The sequence below is a fragment of the Microcebus murinus genome, chromosome 16 (genome assembly GCF_040939455.1).
Source record: "Microcebus murinus isolate Inina chromosome 16, M.murinus_Inina_mat1.0, whole genome shotgun sequence".
In the NCBI taxonomy this organism is placed as follows: domain Eukaryota; kingdom Metazoa; phylum Chordata; class Mammalia; order Primates; family Cheirogaleidae; genus Microcebus; species Microcebus murinus.
The window spans coordinates 27,328,632-27,345,736 of record NC_134119.1 but is presented as its reverse complement, the minus strand read 5'-3'; the positions used below and the strand labels follow the sequence as shown (position 1 = coordinate 27,345,736).

At 50.4% G+C, this 17,105-nt stretch overlaps 1 protein-coding gene across 1 annotated transcript in view; it reads left to right on the top strand.

Annotated features, from left to right (window-relative positions):
- Positions 1-2,755: 2,755 nt before the first annotated feature.
- Positions 2,756-17,105, top strand: part of TGM3 (transglutaminase 3) — a 42,472-nt gene continuing 28,122 nt past the window's right edge. Inside the window, exons 1-2 of the mRNA XM_012755010.2 lie at positions 2,756-2,861; positions 16,819-16,992. Of these exons, the coding sequence (XP_012610464.2) occupies positions 2,855-2,861; positions 16,819-16,992 (181 nt within the window). The 5' untranslated portion in view covers positions 2,756-2,854. The remainder of the gene's footprint in view (positions 2,862-16,818; positions 16,993-17,105) is intronic.

The window sequence follows — 17,105 nt, the reverse complement described above, 5'->3', positions numbered from 1 at the left end:
CGGCTTTGAATCCAGGTCTTTTGAATCCAACCTGGGGTATTTTTCTATTTTTCATCACACCGAGGTCAAGGGTGATCAGCTACAGACCCTTCCAAGGGAAGACCAAGCGGTCAGTGGTCATGCACCTCTGTCCAAACCTGCGCGTCCCCTTGAAAAGTCTGCGCCACCCGGGACCTGGAAGGATGATGACAGTGACGTGATGATGACACTGACACGATCACTACTAACTTCTTACCTGGGGCTGGGCCAGGTGCTGCGCTAAGCACTTCCCAGTCCTCCTCTGCTTCGATCCTCGCAGCGAGTGCCCGCAGGTTTGCAGGTTTGTGGACCAGCGAGGAGAGGCACCGACAGGCGACAGGCGAGGCGACGTGGCAGAGCCGGCCTTCACACCACGTCTGTGTGTCCTCGGTTCCTTTCTAAGGGCACCGCTACCTGCCTGCCTGTCACCTCTGCGCCTTTCTTTGTCGGGTCATTGAAAGGACCTGATTTTTCTTGGCTCCCAGGCGAACAACAGCAACGATAATAATAAGCAAAACCCCTCCTTTCTTTAGGCCACACTTCGGTGGGTGCAGAGCATGTTCACGTCCATTCATCCCACTCAAGTCACACAGCAGCTCTCGAGGTTTGCAGCAGGACTCGGCATAATAATAAGGGCTTTGCCCAGAGTCACAGCTAGTGCCGAGCTAGTGCAGGGGCTGAGACCACACTTGAACCTTCTACATGGATCCAGTGCTCTTTGGATTCACCTCTCTGGCTTCTGGTCTCTTCTGGGTCACCTGCCAGATCCAAAGTGGGTCCCATTCCACCTGGCACGGGTGCAGAGCCACCACTCTTGGAGCTGAGTTCCCACACCATGCAGGCAGCTGACCTCAGAGGTCAAGCAAACAGGCTGTAGAGCCACCTACATGTGGGTGTGAATCTCCTGGTTGGATACACTCGGATCAATCTGGTTGTGCCCCCATAAGATAGCAATAATAACAGCACCTGGGTGGCAGGGATGCTATGACGGTGAGAAAGGGTAGTACATGTGAAGTGGATGGCCAGTGCCTGCCCACAGTAAGTGCTAAATCCACGACAGTGACCATCCCCGTCCCACAGTGTCTGATTGAGTCACTGATTCAGAAATGTGTGTGTTCCTGCCATGTGTCAAGCCCTGCGGCGGGTTCTGAGAACACTGTGCAACCCGTACCTCCAAGGAGCTCAGTCTAGGCCCGGGGCAGACACAGATAGCTGCAGCGCAGTGGACACACGTGGGGATAGAGTCCTGTTACAGAAGCCCAGAGGATGGAAAAAGGATGTTCCTCCCTCTTTTCTAATTCCCCAAGCCACCTGTCCATTCGGTCTTTCCTTTCCCAAGATCCAGCATCCCCACCTTCTCCCTAAAGACCCAGCCTTGTCGTGATGGTCCTCAGTCTTCCTTTCCCCACTCCAAGGCTGGCAGAAGCCTTGGGAAGTGTCCGTTCTGTCGTGAGTACTGGAAGCATTACTTTTTAAAAATATTAGCTCTGTTGTCTATCACAGGAACTGTTGATACTTGTAAATATCCCTAACAAGATCTTTGGAAAAACATATCCCCTTACAAACAACAAAATGTAGAATGTCAGAGCTTCTCCCCACTCCCATGTCCTTCCTTTTAACTGAGGTAGGAGCTGGGCCCAGAGAGTGTCGGCGACTTGCCCTGCAATCTGAGAGCACATGGCAGCACCAGAGGGCCAGGGGCTGTGCCTCCTGCCCCATTAAAAAGAACAGTTTGGGCAGGTGCTGTGGCTTGTGCCTGTAATCCCAGCACTTTGGAAGGTGAGATGAGAGGATTGCTTATGGCCAGGAGTTCAAGACAAGCCTGGGCAACTCGTGAGATCCCACTCTACAAAAAAATTTAAAAAAATTAGCCAGGTGTGGTAGCATGTACCTACAGTTCCAGCTACTCAGGAGGACCACTTGATCCCAGCAATTTGTGGCTGCAGTGAGCTGTGATCCTGCCACTACACTCCAGCCAGGGCAATAGAGCGAGATTCTGCCTCAAAAATAAGAAGAAGAAAAAAAAAAAGAACAACTTTCCCCCCATTCTGGAATCAAACCGACATTCAATTCCAGGTGCTGTCTGGGTTAATCCAGTATGGTATAGGCATATGCACTCTCCAGTTGCATCGTCTCGTGTGATTTTGCCTATAACGTTGTGAGTTGAGAAGGGTGGGCATGATTATCCCCAATCACAAACAGGGCTTCAAGGTTAGAGATGGCCCAGAGCACAGCCACCAGCAGGACCAGTGACTTCTAACTCTAAATCAAACGCTCTTTCTGCTGACCCGCAACACTGAGCAAACGGACCGTGATGTGTCTCAAGTCCCTGTACAAGTGGAAATTGCTCCTAGATGTGCATAGTGAGAAAGGGCTTCACAGTTTTCTGCTTCTGGGTTCTCCTGAGATGCTACTTTGACCCAGAGAGAACTTTCCAGTATCAGATCTGACCAAGATACTTCAAGAAAATTATGGCCTCATTCCCTAAACCCTGTGGTCCAGGAAGTTGCTCATCCTTTTAAGAAATCATAAAAGTGAACTATTCGAGTTTCTTTCCTATCTTCTTCCTTCTCCCCAAGCTGGGGAGAAGGTCTGCCTGGTCTTGCACAAGCATGATGACCTTCTATTGGGTGACAAGTGTATGTCGTAAGTGAAACGTTTACAGGCACTACAGGAATGACCTGGTGCCTCGCCTACCTCATTAGAATCCTAATTGGGGTGTGTTACAGAGGCTTCTATAAATGGTAAGGCGATCCCCAGCGGCCAGTCTCTCATCTCTCAACGCCGTCAGTGCCATTCCCAGAGGAGCCTGAGAGGAGGCAGAGGAAGGCGCGACATGGCTGGTGAGTGTGTGGCGTCTGCTCCCCAGGCTCTCCGGAAGCCTGTGCTTCCCCTGGGCCGGCCAGTGTCCAGCTGGGCTGGCTGCCTGCCTTGGGGGCACTGAAGGCTGGGCTTAGTATTTTAGGGTTCTGTTCAGAGGCTGCTCCTTCTCCGTGGCTGTCTGGTCCTTCTAGTACATTCCTGGGGGGTGGAATGTAGCTCCAAGTAATGGGCAGGGTGTTCCACGCAGCTGCAGGTAAAGCAAGTCCCCTTCGACAGAGGACAGGCTTTGTCTGGGTGTTTCTTTTGCACAGTGGCCGCCACCCATTAAGCCAAGCCCGATGGGACTTGTTCTCGTGTTTCTCAGGGTGGCTCTGCCCAGACATCAGGAACGTGGACAAAGAAAAGCACATCCCAGAGCTAAGGGGGAGGGGAGAGTGACAGTGTGTAAGTTGCTTTAAAAGAAACCATCGGCACGGCTGGACTGCTCCTGAGTAAACCACGCTCTATGTGAGTGATTGACGAGTTGAAACCTCCTGGTAGCCGGAGCAGGTGTGCCAGGAGATGTCCCGTCTGTCCCCGTGAGCAGCACCAGGGAAGGGGCTGACAAACAACAGGCAGTGCAGGTTCTTTATCTCTGCGGTTACTGTCGAGGATTTGAGCCGTGTTAATCGCACCCCTGCTAAGCAGCAGGCTAATTACTGTCTGTCACGTGTGTGAGCATGTCAACCTAGTGGGTTGACAGGGACGCCAAACCCAAACAAGACCTGAGTTAAACCTGTAAAGTATTATGAATGGTGGTTAGGGCTGTGGGAAGGTTTGCCAAAGAAATCACTGAGCCAGATGTGAAAGGCGAATGCCAGCTGCTTCAGAAATCACAAAGACCAGGACAGGTGACTGCAAACCACCCCCCATCATCTTCCATTTCCGCCTATGAACACACAGCATGGCTGGGATGCTGAGACGAGCAGCTCTGGACCCTGCAGACTTGAGCAAGAGTGGATGTTAGCTGTCATCTAGCTAGCCCACCTCCCTCTCCCTGGGAGGAGACTGAGATCCCATAGCAAGTCGGTGGCAGAGCCCACCTAGGTCTCAGTGCCCACCTAGGTCTCAGTGCCCACCTGGGTCTCAGTGCCCACCTAGGTCTCAGTGCCCACCTAGGTCTCAGTGCCCTTCCCACTGCGTCCTGCAGCCAGAGCTGAGCTCACACAGGACTGCAGACAACATCTGAGACACGGGAAAGCAACCCTGAACCTGGTTTCTCATCTGAGCTTTGTCACCAAGTGCTTATGTGTTCCCTGCCACTCCTGAGCCTCAGGTTTGCAAGATGATGGGCTTGAAATAGCTGGATTTTGAGGCTCTGTCAGGGTGGACTTCTCTCAATCCGCAAAAGGAAACCAGGGGCATGGGGAGGATGGGCCCCAGCAAATGCCCAGCCCTGGGAGGGTGTGCACCCCTATCCCTGTCCAGGACCTACGTGGTTCCACATGAATATCCTGCCACCGTGAGCCGGCCCCACTTGACATGACTGAGGCCAGTGTGTTGGGTGCTCGTGATCCGCAGAGGCATGTTCTTCGTGCCTCCATGAACAACCAGAAATGCTCTGTGGTCACAACAGAACGAGGACAATGGCTGGCTGAGAGAAAGTCAATTTTTTTTAAAAGTGGAGGAGAAACAGGTGAACACATTCAGTTCTTTACATTTGTCACACATGCAGTCCCTAGCTCAGCTCCTAGCCACTCAGCCAGGAGGTGCCCTGTCAATCAATGTCTCTTGGATGGATTTACTCATCGGGCAACCAAGGAAAGGGCATGTGCTAGGCACAGTGGGAAACAGAGATGAATGAGACATAGTTCCTGCCCCCAGTGAGCTTCCAGTCTGAGCTTGGCAGCACCAGCTCCTAGGGAAGTGGCATGCCAGTTAGACTGTCCCTAGGCTGCATGACAAATACAAACCAAGTGCTGTGGGGACCAACAGGATGGAGTGAATTAATCTTGCCTTGGATTTGGGTTGGGAAAGACCCTGTGCAGTACATGGCACTCGGTCAGGGATGATGAGTTGGATTTGGTCTAGAGTGGTTTTGTGGGGTGAGGAATGTTCCAGACAGAGGGAACAGGAAAATAAATGTGGGTGTGGGGAGGCATGACCCAGAGGACTATCAGGGACACATGTGTGTGGCCCAAGAGGTCTGTGTCTAGCTCTTAACTTCATGCTCTTGTTGGACTCGGAGGGGTTCAGTGACTCTGCCTCTTGGTAGGGGGCAGCCTGGGCTGTGGGTGGCAGTGAAGGTGGTATGGTGGAGGAAAGCCCAGCACTTTCTGCACCGAACACGTGGCAGGGTGCAGATTGGGAACACAAATCCCGAAAGCCACTCAGAGGCTCTGGATTAGAGGCAGAGTCCTCAGGTACAAACCTGAACCCCAGCTCTCTCCCTGCAAAAAACCAGAACCTCCGTTTTGGGGACTAACAACTCTGTCCCACTGGGGCAATGGGCTTTCTTGCCAACTGCTTTGCTGGGCAGAGCCCTGGCCTTGGCCCCAGGACTGGGCCTCATTTCCCAGTCCCAAGAGGGCCTGTAGCATTCTGGGCCTGTGGGTCAGCCGCAAAACAGTGCACCTGAGCTGGGACGCCTGTGGCTCTTTCTCCCATGGAAGCAGTCAGGAATTCCTCCAGGGTGCCTGCCTCCTCCTTCTGTGGCTCTTCTGGGCTTCTGGGCTCCTAGGCTCCCTCCCAAACTTATTTCAGCCCCCTGTATATCAACCCCTCTGGGCTCAGAGGCTTGTGACTCCAGCCACTCCATGTCAGAAGGAGGACCAGCTACCTGCTGTCTGCCCCAGTTCCACTGGCTTCTTTCACTTGGGACAGCACTGCTTCCCAGGTGTCAGAGACAGACCTGCCTGCAGCTTCATCCCTTCTGGAAGGAGGGCCGCCCACATTTCAACTTCTGTTACTATAGGATTCTATGCAGAGGTAGCAGAACAGGAGGGTTAACAGTGCAAGTCCAGAGTGCTCTCTGGGTTAGATCTGTGGCTTATGAGCAGAGAGGTCCCCGGCAGGTTGCTTAACTTGTGTTAAGTTTGTGTGTCAGTTTCCTCATCTCTGAAATGGGGTTATTGTGGTATCCGCCTTAGAGGTGCTCAGTCAACATAGCTTATTAGTACTTGGGAATATCTTCCATGAGCCTGATTTCTTCTTGCCTTGGCCTCTGAAGAAAAACCCTATGAAGGGAGAAAAAGAATAAGCCCAAGAGGCAGGAAGAAAGTCAGAAAGTGAGACTTTAGGGATCACAGGGAAGAATGTTTTAAAAGAAGGAATGGCCAACAAGAGTGGATCCTGCAGAGTAGTCAGATAAATTAAGGTCTAAACATTGTCTACTGGAGGGGACTTTTTGGTAGCTTGGGTGAAAGCATTTTCAAAGAAGGGGTGTGAGCACAACACAGATAGAAAGAATTGAGGAAGAGGAAGAGAAAGTGAGAAAAATGGGATAGCAGGAAAGGTCAGTTCTTCCAAGAAATTTGCAAGATGTTTATTTGAGGGACTGCTTTTTTTTTTCCCCAATGAGAGAAACTTAGACCTATATAAACATTAATGGAGATGAGTGTAATGATGTGTTAAAGAGAACAATGGAAAGAAGATATAGAAGAGAGAAGATGACCAGTGGGGTGCATCTCTTAGAAGACAAAGAGGAGGGATTAACCTCAGAGGAAAAGAGAGGTATCTAGTCCATTTTAATAGGAGAAAAGCAGGAAAGGATGAATGTAGGTTATATATTATGTCATTTAATCCCTTACAAAACTCTCTGGGAGTGGACATTGTTCCTCCTAATTTGCAGGTGATGCAATGGAGGTCCAGAAAAGTTAGGTCACTTGTCCACAGTCACACAAGAGAACCCAGCTCTGCCCCCAACGTCATGTGTGCTTTGGGCCTCAACTGTAATTCTTGTTTACCTGCAATATTTTTAAAACTTCAGCTCTCCATAGGAAGGGCCCTGAAAATGACTGAAATTTAGTTGGGTTTTGCTTCATGACTTAATAAGCCAGAATGCAAAGAGATTTTGCTACCAAATACAGTTCCATTTGGTACAGATCCAGCAAAAGAAGTTGTCCCTCATTAATGTCTGACCAACTTAGTACCAAAGGTCTGACTTTTCTTCCTGAGCAAGACTTTGGTAGAATAAACAACCTTGATTTTGCCTCTTTGCCCAGCTGAGATGCTCCCATACAAATAGATTACCTGACTATCTTCCTTACTTCTCCCAACAATCCTTCCACAGATAAGATTTTGTCTATGTTACGAACAGGCTGAAAGAGGTCAAGAAACTTGCCCAAGCCACACCATAGATGTTGAAGCAAGAACTTGAACTCAAGCCTTTCTGACTCCCAAGCTGTTGCTCTTTCAACAAAGCATTGCTTCATGTATTAATAGCTTGGGGGTAATCAGCAGGAAGGGACCTGCTGATTAGAAGGTGAATTATGAGGTTTCATAATATCCCCTGGCATATAACTTTTGTCCCAGGATTTTGTCTTTCTCCTTTCAACTTCCTAAACTTACACTTAGAAAGAGGTGCAGGACTAATGACGGTCAGTATTTATATAATGCCAAATCTATACCATGCATTGTCCTAGGTGCTGTAGAGATAATAACCTAATCCTAGAGCAACCCAATGAAATAAGTTCTATTACTACCTTCATTTTACAGAAGATAAAGCTGAGGCACAGAGAGGCTGAGTAACTTGCTCCAGGTCACACAGCCTGTAATGATCAAAGTCAGAATTTGAACTCAGAAAGCCTGGCTTCTGACCTAAGTCTGGGCTCTTAAATGATTATGTTATTGCCTCTCAGGAAGAACAATTGGCCTTGGTGTCTGGTGAGAATAACTAGATTTGTTCTCAAATCCGATTTTCTGACTTTTCCCGCATGGACTCAATAGTTATTTGGCTAAAAGCGTAGACTTTGGAGTCAGACTTCAGGTATGAATCACAGCTCTACCACTTAAAAAGTTGTGTGGCCTCGACAGATTCCTTAACATCTCTACAGCTCAGTTTCATCATCGGTAATGTGAGGACAATAACACTCAACTCAAACAGTCACTGTGAGGATTAAATGAGATCACGCATGTCCAGAATGCCTGGCCCATAGAAATTGGGCAATAGATGTTACCTGTTCTTTTTAAATGTCCTAAAGACAGTAACAGGCAAGTCTGGAGTGCAGGTCTGCTTGACTCCGAGCCCCAGCACTGAAGTCTCTGCACAAACTGCCTCCAGCACCCCCGCGGCAGGGCGAGGCAGCCCCTCCCGCAGATGCCTTCATGCTCTCAACAGACCTACCCTTCTGGCCACTCAGGGTCCTCTTCCAAAGTAGAAAACAAAACCGATGAGATGAATTCACTTGCTAATCATGTGGACTCAGGTTCCCAGGGGTGCCTCTCCAGGAACAGCTTCCCTGGCACAAGTCCACCCCCAGCCCCTGCACACAAACCCCAAATTCCCAGTTTTTTTGTTTTTTTTTTTTTATTTCAGGGTATTATGGGGGTACAAACATTTTGGTTATGTGTTATGACTTTGCCACACCCAAACCATGATTTGAGGCGTGCCTTTTCTCCCTACAACGCTCACCGTATCCCTTGGTTGTGAGCTTACCCACTCCCAACCCCCCATTCCCCAAAGAATATTACTACCGAGTGAACACCATAGTGTTGGTCAGACAGGACTGAGAATCCAGAGATGAAACCATCTGCATGTGGTAATCTAATGTTTGACAAAGCAGACAAATATATACATTGGGGAAAAGAATCTCTTTTCAATAAATGGTGCTGGGGAAACTGGATAACTACATGCAGAAGATTGAACTTGGATCCCCACCTCTCACCTCTTACAGAAATCAATTCGCGATGGATAACAGACTTAAACGTAAGGCATGAAACCTTAAGAATCCTAGAAGAAAATGTAGGGAAGACCCTTTCAGACATCGGCCTAGGCAAAGAACTTATGAAGAAGACCCCCAAACCACTCACAGCAGCAACAAAAATAAATGGGACCTGATCAAATTAAAAAGCTTTTGCACAGCAAAAGAAACTATCATGAGAGCAAATAGCCTACAGAATGGGAGAAGATGTTTGCTCTCTACACATCCGATAAAGGGCTGATAGCAAGAATCCCTCAACAAATCCCCAGTTCTTGTGCCTCGTGCTGCTCTTGTTCACCTCAAATAACTTCCTGCGCGGCCTCCACCCTGCTCTGCAGATCTGGCAGCCATCCTCCTCCCTGGGGCCCGCATGCCGCATGCTGGGCTGGGCTTGTGCTGTAGGGAGGAAATTCCTTTCCCTATCACTTAGGCGTGGAGGGAACAAGGCCCCAGGGTCTTTGGTAGGAGCTGAGAGATGGGTTCAGAACGAGTCCCCTCTCTAAGCCTTATTTCCCTCATTTGTAAAAAGAGCACGGTGACTCCTCCCCGCATCCTTCCCGGAGCTGCCGGGTGCTCAGGTGAGATGATTAATGTGGAAGAGCTTTGATAAGTGTAAATGGTATTTGGGCCTAAGGTAGTGAGTCTCAGTCCTGGCTGCACATTGAAATCACCAGGACAGCTTTAGAAAAATACCAGCGCTGTCCCTAACCCAGAGATTCTCATTTAACCAGCCTGCGATGGGGCTCTGACCAATATAACACTCCCCAGGTGATGTTTCTGTGCAGGGAGGGTTGAGAGCCTCTGGCCTCAGAGATTCTAAACTCTCTCTTTGGAAGGGAAGTGGGCCAAGGAGTCCTTCCTTCCTCTCTTCTCTGCCTGACCATAGGGTGTCCAGGCGGGAGTAGGCTGTGGGTGGCCCTTTCTCTCTGGCAGCTTCCGGGCACTTTGCCCAAGTCATTGCCCCACAACCAGCTTGGTTGGCTGCAGGGCGACAGCTTGGAGTTACATTTGGTCAGGCAAAATTGGCTTCCAGTCTGGGCTCTGCCCGAGTGTATGATTTTGGGCAAGTGACTTCACCTGACTGGACTTCCTAATCCCTCATCTGTAAAATGGTATAGCAACATCACAGGGTTTTTGTGACTATTAAAGGACACAACGCGGGTGAAATGCTTAGCATAGTGTCTGGCCCATAAGAGGTCCTCAGTAGCAGCCTATAAAACGCTCAGACTCTACTCTTGTGTTGTTCTTGCCATTCTATGTGGGATCCCAAGGCATTTGTTCCCTGCAACGTCTGGGGGCCCCAGTGCTAGCAATGTGTATATCTTGGATCCCAAAAATAAACCTAAGAAAGAGGATGATCCAGTCTCACCATCCCCTTTCTGCAGGTGATGAAAGTATAATTCAGAGACATTGCCCCCATGCCATGCCTGGGTGCCAGACATTGTACCGTCTGTGCTGCACAGAGATTGACAATGTCTGAATATGCGGGGGCAGCTAAAAGGGATGGCGCAGCCTAGAAAGAAAGGAGAGAGAGGTAGGAGCTGAGCAGGAACGCACTTGTGTCCCTGGAGCCTGAGGTGGGGCCAGCCAGGAACTGCAGATGTTCCCTGTGTCCAGGGGCAGGAGTTGGGGGGTGGCATTGGGAAGAACTCACAGCCCTTTGGCAGCTAGGGTCTGGCTTCTGGGCTCACATCTGCTTCTAAATGACTCTGTGATCTCGGCCGATGGCTTCCTCTTTGAGGGCCTCCATTTTCTGATCTGTAATATGGGAATATTGGATTATATCACTGTTTTCCAAGCTGCCAGTTGTCACCCATTAGCAGGTTGTGAAATCAATTTAGTGGATTGTGATCAGCAATTAAAACAAAAAGAATCAGACAAGAAAATATCAGAGTACACCATACATAGTAATCGTCAGTATGGCTTAGTGAAACTTTATGTCAGTTAAAATGAATTTTTTAACATGGTCTCCATCAAAAAAGCTCAAAACCTTCTCAGCTAGGTGACTTTCAGTATTTCTATCAGCCCTAATGAACTCTAGACACCTGTAAGATAAAAATGCATCTTTGTCCAGAGAAGAGATGTGGGGAGTAGAGTGTGGACCAGGGCTTGGGGAAGTCCCAGCTACTGGAGTCCCAGCCATGCCATGTTGAGCCACCTGCCAACTCCTCTATGATGTGCTCCTCCCTGGAATAGGAGGTGAGAGCCTCAGTCTCACACCCAACAACCGAGTCATTGTCACCTGTCTGCTGCAGGGGATTCTATCACAGAGCCAGGCTGGCAAGGATTGAGACAGCTGACTGGCAACTTCTGACAGTCGGAGTCTTCTCTGTGCTTCTCATGTGGGCCCTGCCAAAGGGGGCCACAGAATAAGTGGGCAGGGCTTAACAGGTGTACATGATTAGGTTTGGCTGTGATTGACAATGGACCCCCAGAAACAAGACAGAAGTTTATTTCTTCTTTACGCAGGAGGTCTGGATGAGGCAGTTCTGGGCAGAAAAGGCAATTGTCAGGATCCAGCTCTGTCTAGTCCCCCACCCTGCCATCCCTAGGGCATGGCCCTATGGTCTGAGACGGCCGGCCGAGCTTTCTCCATGTCATACTCACACTTCCTTCCTATACTCACAGGATGGGTGGAGAGGTAGGAAAACAGGCAAAGGGTGTTTGCCAACTGTTCTTAAAATGAATTTTCCCCAAAAGAAGTGAAAACAGGCATTCGAACACTTACTTGCATGTGACTGTTCATAGCAGCACTATTCACAATAGCCGAAAGGTAGAAACGTCGCCAGTGTCCGTCAGCTGATGAACGCGTAACAAAACATGGTATATCCGGATGGTGGAATAGTATTCAGCCGTGAGAAAGAATGAACCGCTGATACATCCTCCAACAGGAATGAGCCTTGAAAACCTTATGCTAAGTGGTAGAAGTCAGACCCAACGGCCACATATTGTGTGATCCCATCCATCCGAAATGTCTAGAGTAGGCAAATCCACAGAGACAGAAAGTAGAGTGGTTGTCAGGGTGTTTGGGGGCTTCTTTTGGGGGTGATGAGAAAGTTCTGGGGCGAGACAGTGGTGACGGTTGCACAACATCGTGAGTCTACTAAATGCCACTGAATTGCACAGGTTAAAATGGTGATTTTTATGTTGTGTGACTATTGCCTTATTTTTTTAAAAGAGAGCTATTTCCTGAACGTTCCTATGCATTATTAGATTACTTCTGCCTACAAGTCAGTGGCCAGAACTTCTTCACCTGACCATCCGGCTGCAGGAGCCCGGGAAAGTGGTGCGTGTTACTATGGGGAAGTCGCGGCCAGGACAGAAGGGCGTGAACATGGGGATGGACATTCCCTTAGCAGTCGGCCACACTGGGATCGTTGGCGGCACTGACACTGCCTGGAAGACATCTGAGAAACGGCCACAGGCCTGGCACTGGAGTTCAGCAGTGACTCAGGGAGGGGGCAGGGAGTCGTGAGATGAGCACTGGAGTGAGAGTCCACAGGCGTCCCACCGTGGGTGCATCACCTCTCCAGGGCTGCGTCCGCTCGCATCTGGAGGGAGGGTTAGGAGCATGTGACTTGTCTCTAAGGGTTCTTCTCGCTCCGATGTTCTTGAAGTGTATAAATGGATGAGTCAATTGTAGGAATCGTGCCACTCGCCCTTCACCTCCTCCCTTCACTCGGGCTGGTGAGCAAACAGCCCCGAGGCTCATAAATATACATGAAGCTGTAAAGGGAGCCAGACGGGTGCCTTCTCCCCCTTCCCTCCCCGCACACCTGACAGAGTGGGCTGTGACCAGGGCCATGTCAAGAGCAGGGGCTTGAGGGAGCCAAGTGCACCAGCTCACCCACAGACTGGATCACCAGATCCCTGATTTGGGGGCTGGCAGAGCCAATCGTAGGCTTTAGGGGTGTGGCAGTGACCGAAGGAGGCGGCAGGTGGAAGGAGAAAGGTTTTGAAACCACATCAGAAGCGTTATGGGCATGCACTCACCCTGCACTTGAGGGTGCAAAGGCAGGCTGCCCCTGTTTATCCACCTCCCCTGAGATATCCCTTTTAGGAGGCACCTCCTCTGCCCTCCTGGGGCTCACCCTCTGCTCTCTGCCAGTGGCGGGGTTGCATCAGGAGGGCCCCTCACCACCTGGGGTACCTTCTGGACTCAAGTTCCTGCATGGAACCTCCTTCCAGGGGGAGAACTGGGGACCACAGTGACAGGGTAGCATCAGCAAGGCCTGGCGAAAAGGGCACACTATTTTTTTCTGTAGCCATAAACGTGTGGGATGTGTCCCACACCAAGCAATTCTGCAATTATCGGTGGACACCGACCGGGTGTCTCAATTCTGGCACTAACTGTTCGGAGTTAGCACACACCCCCCAGTCCCACAGACTGCCCCCAACTTCAGACAGCATCACACGTCCAGGGTGTCACCTGTGCTCCTGACCAACCCGATATAAATTGGGAGTTCCCACCACCCCCTCCTCGGGTTTGAAGATTTGCTACAGCAGCTCACAGAACTCAGGAAAACAGATCACTCATTGATTATAAAAGGATACAACTCAGGAGGAGCCAGATGGAAGGGAAGCATGTGACAAGGCATGGGGGAGGGCGCAGAGCCTCCCTGGCCTCCCCTGTGCGCCGCCCTCCCAGCTCTTCAAACCCGAGCCTTTCGGGTGTTATGGAGGCTTCGGGACATAGGCGAGATTGACTGATCAGCAGTCATTGGCGGTTAAGTCAATCTCTAGTCCAGAGGTGGGGAGGGAGGATGGGTCTGAAAGTTCCAAACCCCTAATCCTGTGCTTGGTTCCCCTGGCAACCACATCCAGAGGTGATCCAGGAGCCCCCGTACCTGTCATCTCATTAGCATACGAAACGACACTCATCATTTTGAAGATTCCAAGGGCTTTAGGAGCTGCATGTCAGGAAAAGGCAGAGACCAAATATATATGTTTTATCATGTCACACCTGGCTTCAGAATCCCGGCTCTGCCAATTACTGGGTATACAACCTCAGATAAGGTACTTTGTCTCTCTGAGCCTCAGTTTCCTGTTGAAAGAATGCATTGATGACATACATAAAGTGTTCTGTATCCTGTCCATAGCAGTTGACATAAGGCAGGCTGATGGCAAATGTGAGTCCCACTCATGCTCCCCCACCCTCCACCCCCCACCCAGCTCAGAGCAGCCTTGCAGCCTTGCATATCCTGCAACCACCTTAATGGGGAGCGGGGCTCCTTGTCACTGCCAGGTTCATGCTTGGTGCCGGGAGAGGCAGAGATGGTGAGTGTGGGCTCTGGAGCCCGCAGTCCTCCACTCTGGAGTGTGGTGACCCTCATCAAGTGCCAGCATCACGGGGTTAACAGACTAAAGCATGCAAACGATTTGCATGACGACTGTCACATAGATGCCAGTGGACTTTAGCTACTGATGTGATTCATCACCACGATCTGACAGGGGGCATGGAAAGTGCTCTTCTCCTTTCTGCAGGTGTCCTAATGGAAGGGACAGTGTCTCTACAGCCTAGGCACCCGGGAGCTCAGTCTTTTCTTTGTCATTCTCCCTAAGGACAAGCTGTTGGTCTCTGGGGTGGATAGGAGACACCGGTACTATTGGCACAGCCACAGCACACAGTGGTGGAGCACAGAAGTATGAGGGTCCGTTGCCGGGAGGCAGGTGCTAGCTAGAGGTGCTGAACCCCATGTCTCTCCTTACCCCCGTGCAGGGCAGGGGGCCATCTGGGGGCACACTTTCTTTTTTTTTTTTTTTTCTTTCTTTCTTTTTTAGGCTTTGCATATTAGGTGGCTTTGGGGGCACACTTTCTGCACATAAAGAGCTCGTGGTCTAGAATAGTGTGCCCCACCTGGAGAAGGACATGCATCCTCTGTGGGGTGTGGGGGGGTGGAGAATCTCTGGGGAGGCTCGTGTGTTCCACGAGTCCTTATTTTTTTCCTGCAATGAGAGAGTAGAGCTCTACTGACTCACAACTGGCTGGGATGCCCAGAAGGTAGTGGGCAAGGCTGGCAGGAGGCAGGGGTCAACAAGCCAGGGCCATAGAGCGAGCTGGCATCTAGCAACCGAGCCGTACACAGCCTTCAGGGCTCAATACTGCCAGAGCGTCTGAGATCCGGGCTGTCTCCACTGGACATTTATGTACAGGAACACTCTCCGTCCCTCTCTCCCTCTGTCCATCCCTCCCTTTTCTCTTTCCTCCATTCAACAGATTCTCGTTGAATGCATGAATGTTTTTGTTTCCTTGAATCTGTACAAAAACATGTTAATTTTACTCTTTCAATAAATATTTGTTGAATGAATGACTGAGTGGATGTATGAATGAGTGGATTTTTGGTACCCTGAGCTGGTGACAAGCTCACCTTCTGAACCCGTCTCTCCAGTCGCAGGTTCGGCTCACCACCAGACAGCCTGTATTTTACCCAGGAGAGCACTCTGGGGACCCTCTGCCCAGTCTCCGCACTGCTTGGGGGGGAGCCCCCTCCCCGGTCCTGGGCCCCACTTGCTCCTGTCTCACCTTTCTCTCTTCTCGTGCCAAATAGCATACCTCACTCTCCTGTGCCCCGGCCCTCTCTCCCACCGCCTAAACTGCAGACAAAGTTCTCTCTCCTTTCAAGGCCCAGCATTGTCTATGAAGATTTTTCTGATCTCTACAACTGAAAGTGATTTTTTTTCCTGCCTGTATCTGTCATACACTTTTCCTTGTGGGAGACTGGTTTTGTCCCATTCCATCATTCATGACCACTTACCCTCATCTTACCCGGTGCTGAAGCTGTTTGAGAGTTACAAGTACGTTTCACACGGTGTCCCGCAATGCTAGGTGCACAGTGTGTTGGATGAATGCCTCAGAGTCACCTTGCCTGATGGACTCGAGTTTGGGCTGTAGTCACGATGGTCATCTCCTGACATTTGTCTTTCTGTCTTTGTTCCTTCCTTCCTTCCTTCCTTCATTTCTCTAATTATGCTAATACACTGGCACAGCATGCCAGGCATTGGAATAGAAAGATCGAGAAGGCAAGCTCTGATGAAGAGAGACACACATGGATGAAAAAAAAAAGAGTCGTGTCTGGCACTGGGATGTCCCATCACACTCCCATCATAGTTGAGACCAGTCTGGTCTGCAGAGGAATGGGCGATGCAAACTCTCAAACAACACTCGGAGGAGGAAGGTCTCCCAAACGGTTTCTATGGGCACTCCTCATACACGGTGGCATCTCTCATAAACCCTTCCCAGTTTAGCTCCGTCACCTCCAGCACCATGTGAGAAGCAGTCGCAGAGGGTGGATTTTGAGACAGTTGTCCTTAAGGACTGATCCAGTGATTTCATGGCCTTTGACCAGCTCCTATATACAGCTCTTGTCAGTGAGGATTGGCAAGTCCCCTCTGGGACAGGGATTTCCTAATCTCTGAACCTAGAAATGCTGCTCAGGGTCACAGCTATCCTGCCCAGCGCCAGCGGCCCAGGCCAACGCCAAGGTGCTGCAAACACGGAGGAGGTAAAGGACACATGCGTAAGTGTTTGCTGGATGCTGGACAGCTGAAAGACTCTTGGTGCCTGGGGAGACCCAAGGGGATAAGAAAACAAGCCAAACCAGAGTAGTGGGGTTAGAGGTGTCCTCCTCCTCCCAATTTCTGTTGGAATCCCCGTCCACAAGGCAATGAGAGATGCTGCACGTGGGCAACATAGGTGTTTTGGTGACACCGTTCTCCTGGCTGGCTGGGTGAAGCTTCACTGAGCATTTGGCCTATTCCTTGACGGCTGAGTGGCATTCACCAGGTGGAGGGGGGAGGACATTCTTGGCAGTGGGAACAGCACGGGGAGGGGTTCAGCTGTCCTGGTCCCACATCATGAGAGTTGGCACATCTGAGTCTGAAAGATGGAATGGGAACAGGTTGTGGCATTCTTCTCTGCAGGATCAGGGTCTTTGGATTTTAATGTGACTCTTCCTAGAAGTTTGTCTCTGCCCTGACCAGCTTTACCCCAAAGCTGCCCCCTCTGGTAACTCACACCGTTTCCCCACCCACCATTCCTTGCCTCCCAAGACTTGAGGCTCTCCTTTCTGTCTCCCAGGTTTAGAACCCCAGCACATCAACTGGCAGGTAAGCTCCAACCGGCAGGCACATCACACAGACCAGTTCTCCAGCCAGGAGCTCATCGTGCGGAGAGGCCAGCCCTTCCAGATCGTACTGACCGTGAGCAGAAGTCTTAACTCTAGAGACAGGCTGGAGTTCACGGTCACCACAGGTACCTGTCCGACACCCCCAATGCCCAAGCACACACAAATGCCGAGCAGGCCTCCAGGCTGTGCATTCAGGGGGTGATGGTAACCATCCTGGCATCTTGGGTCCGTCATTGAT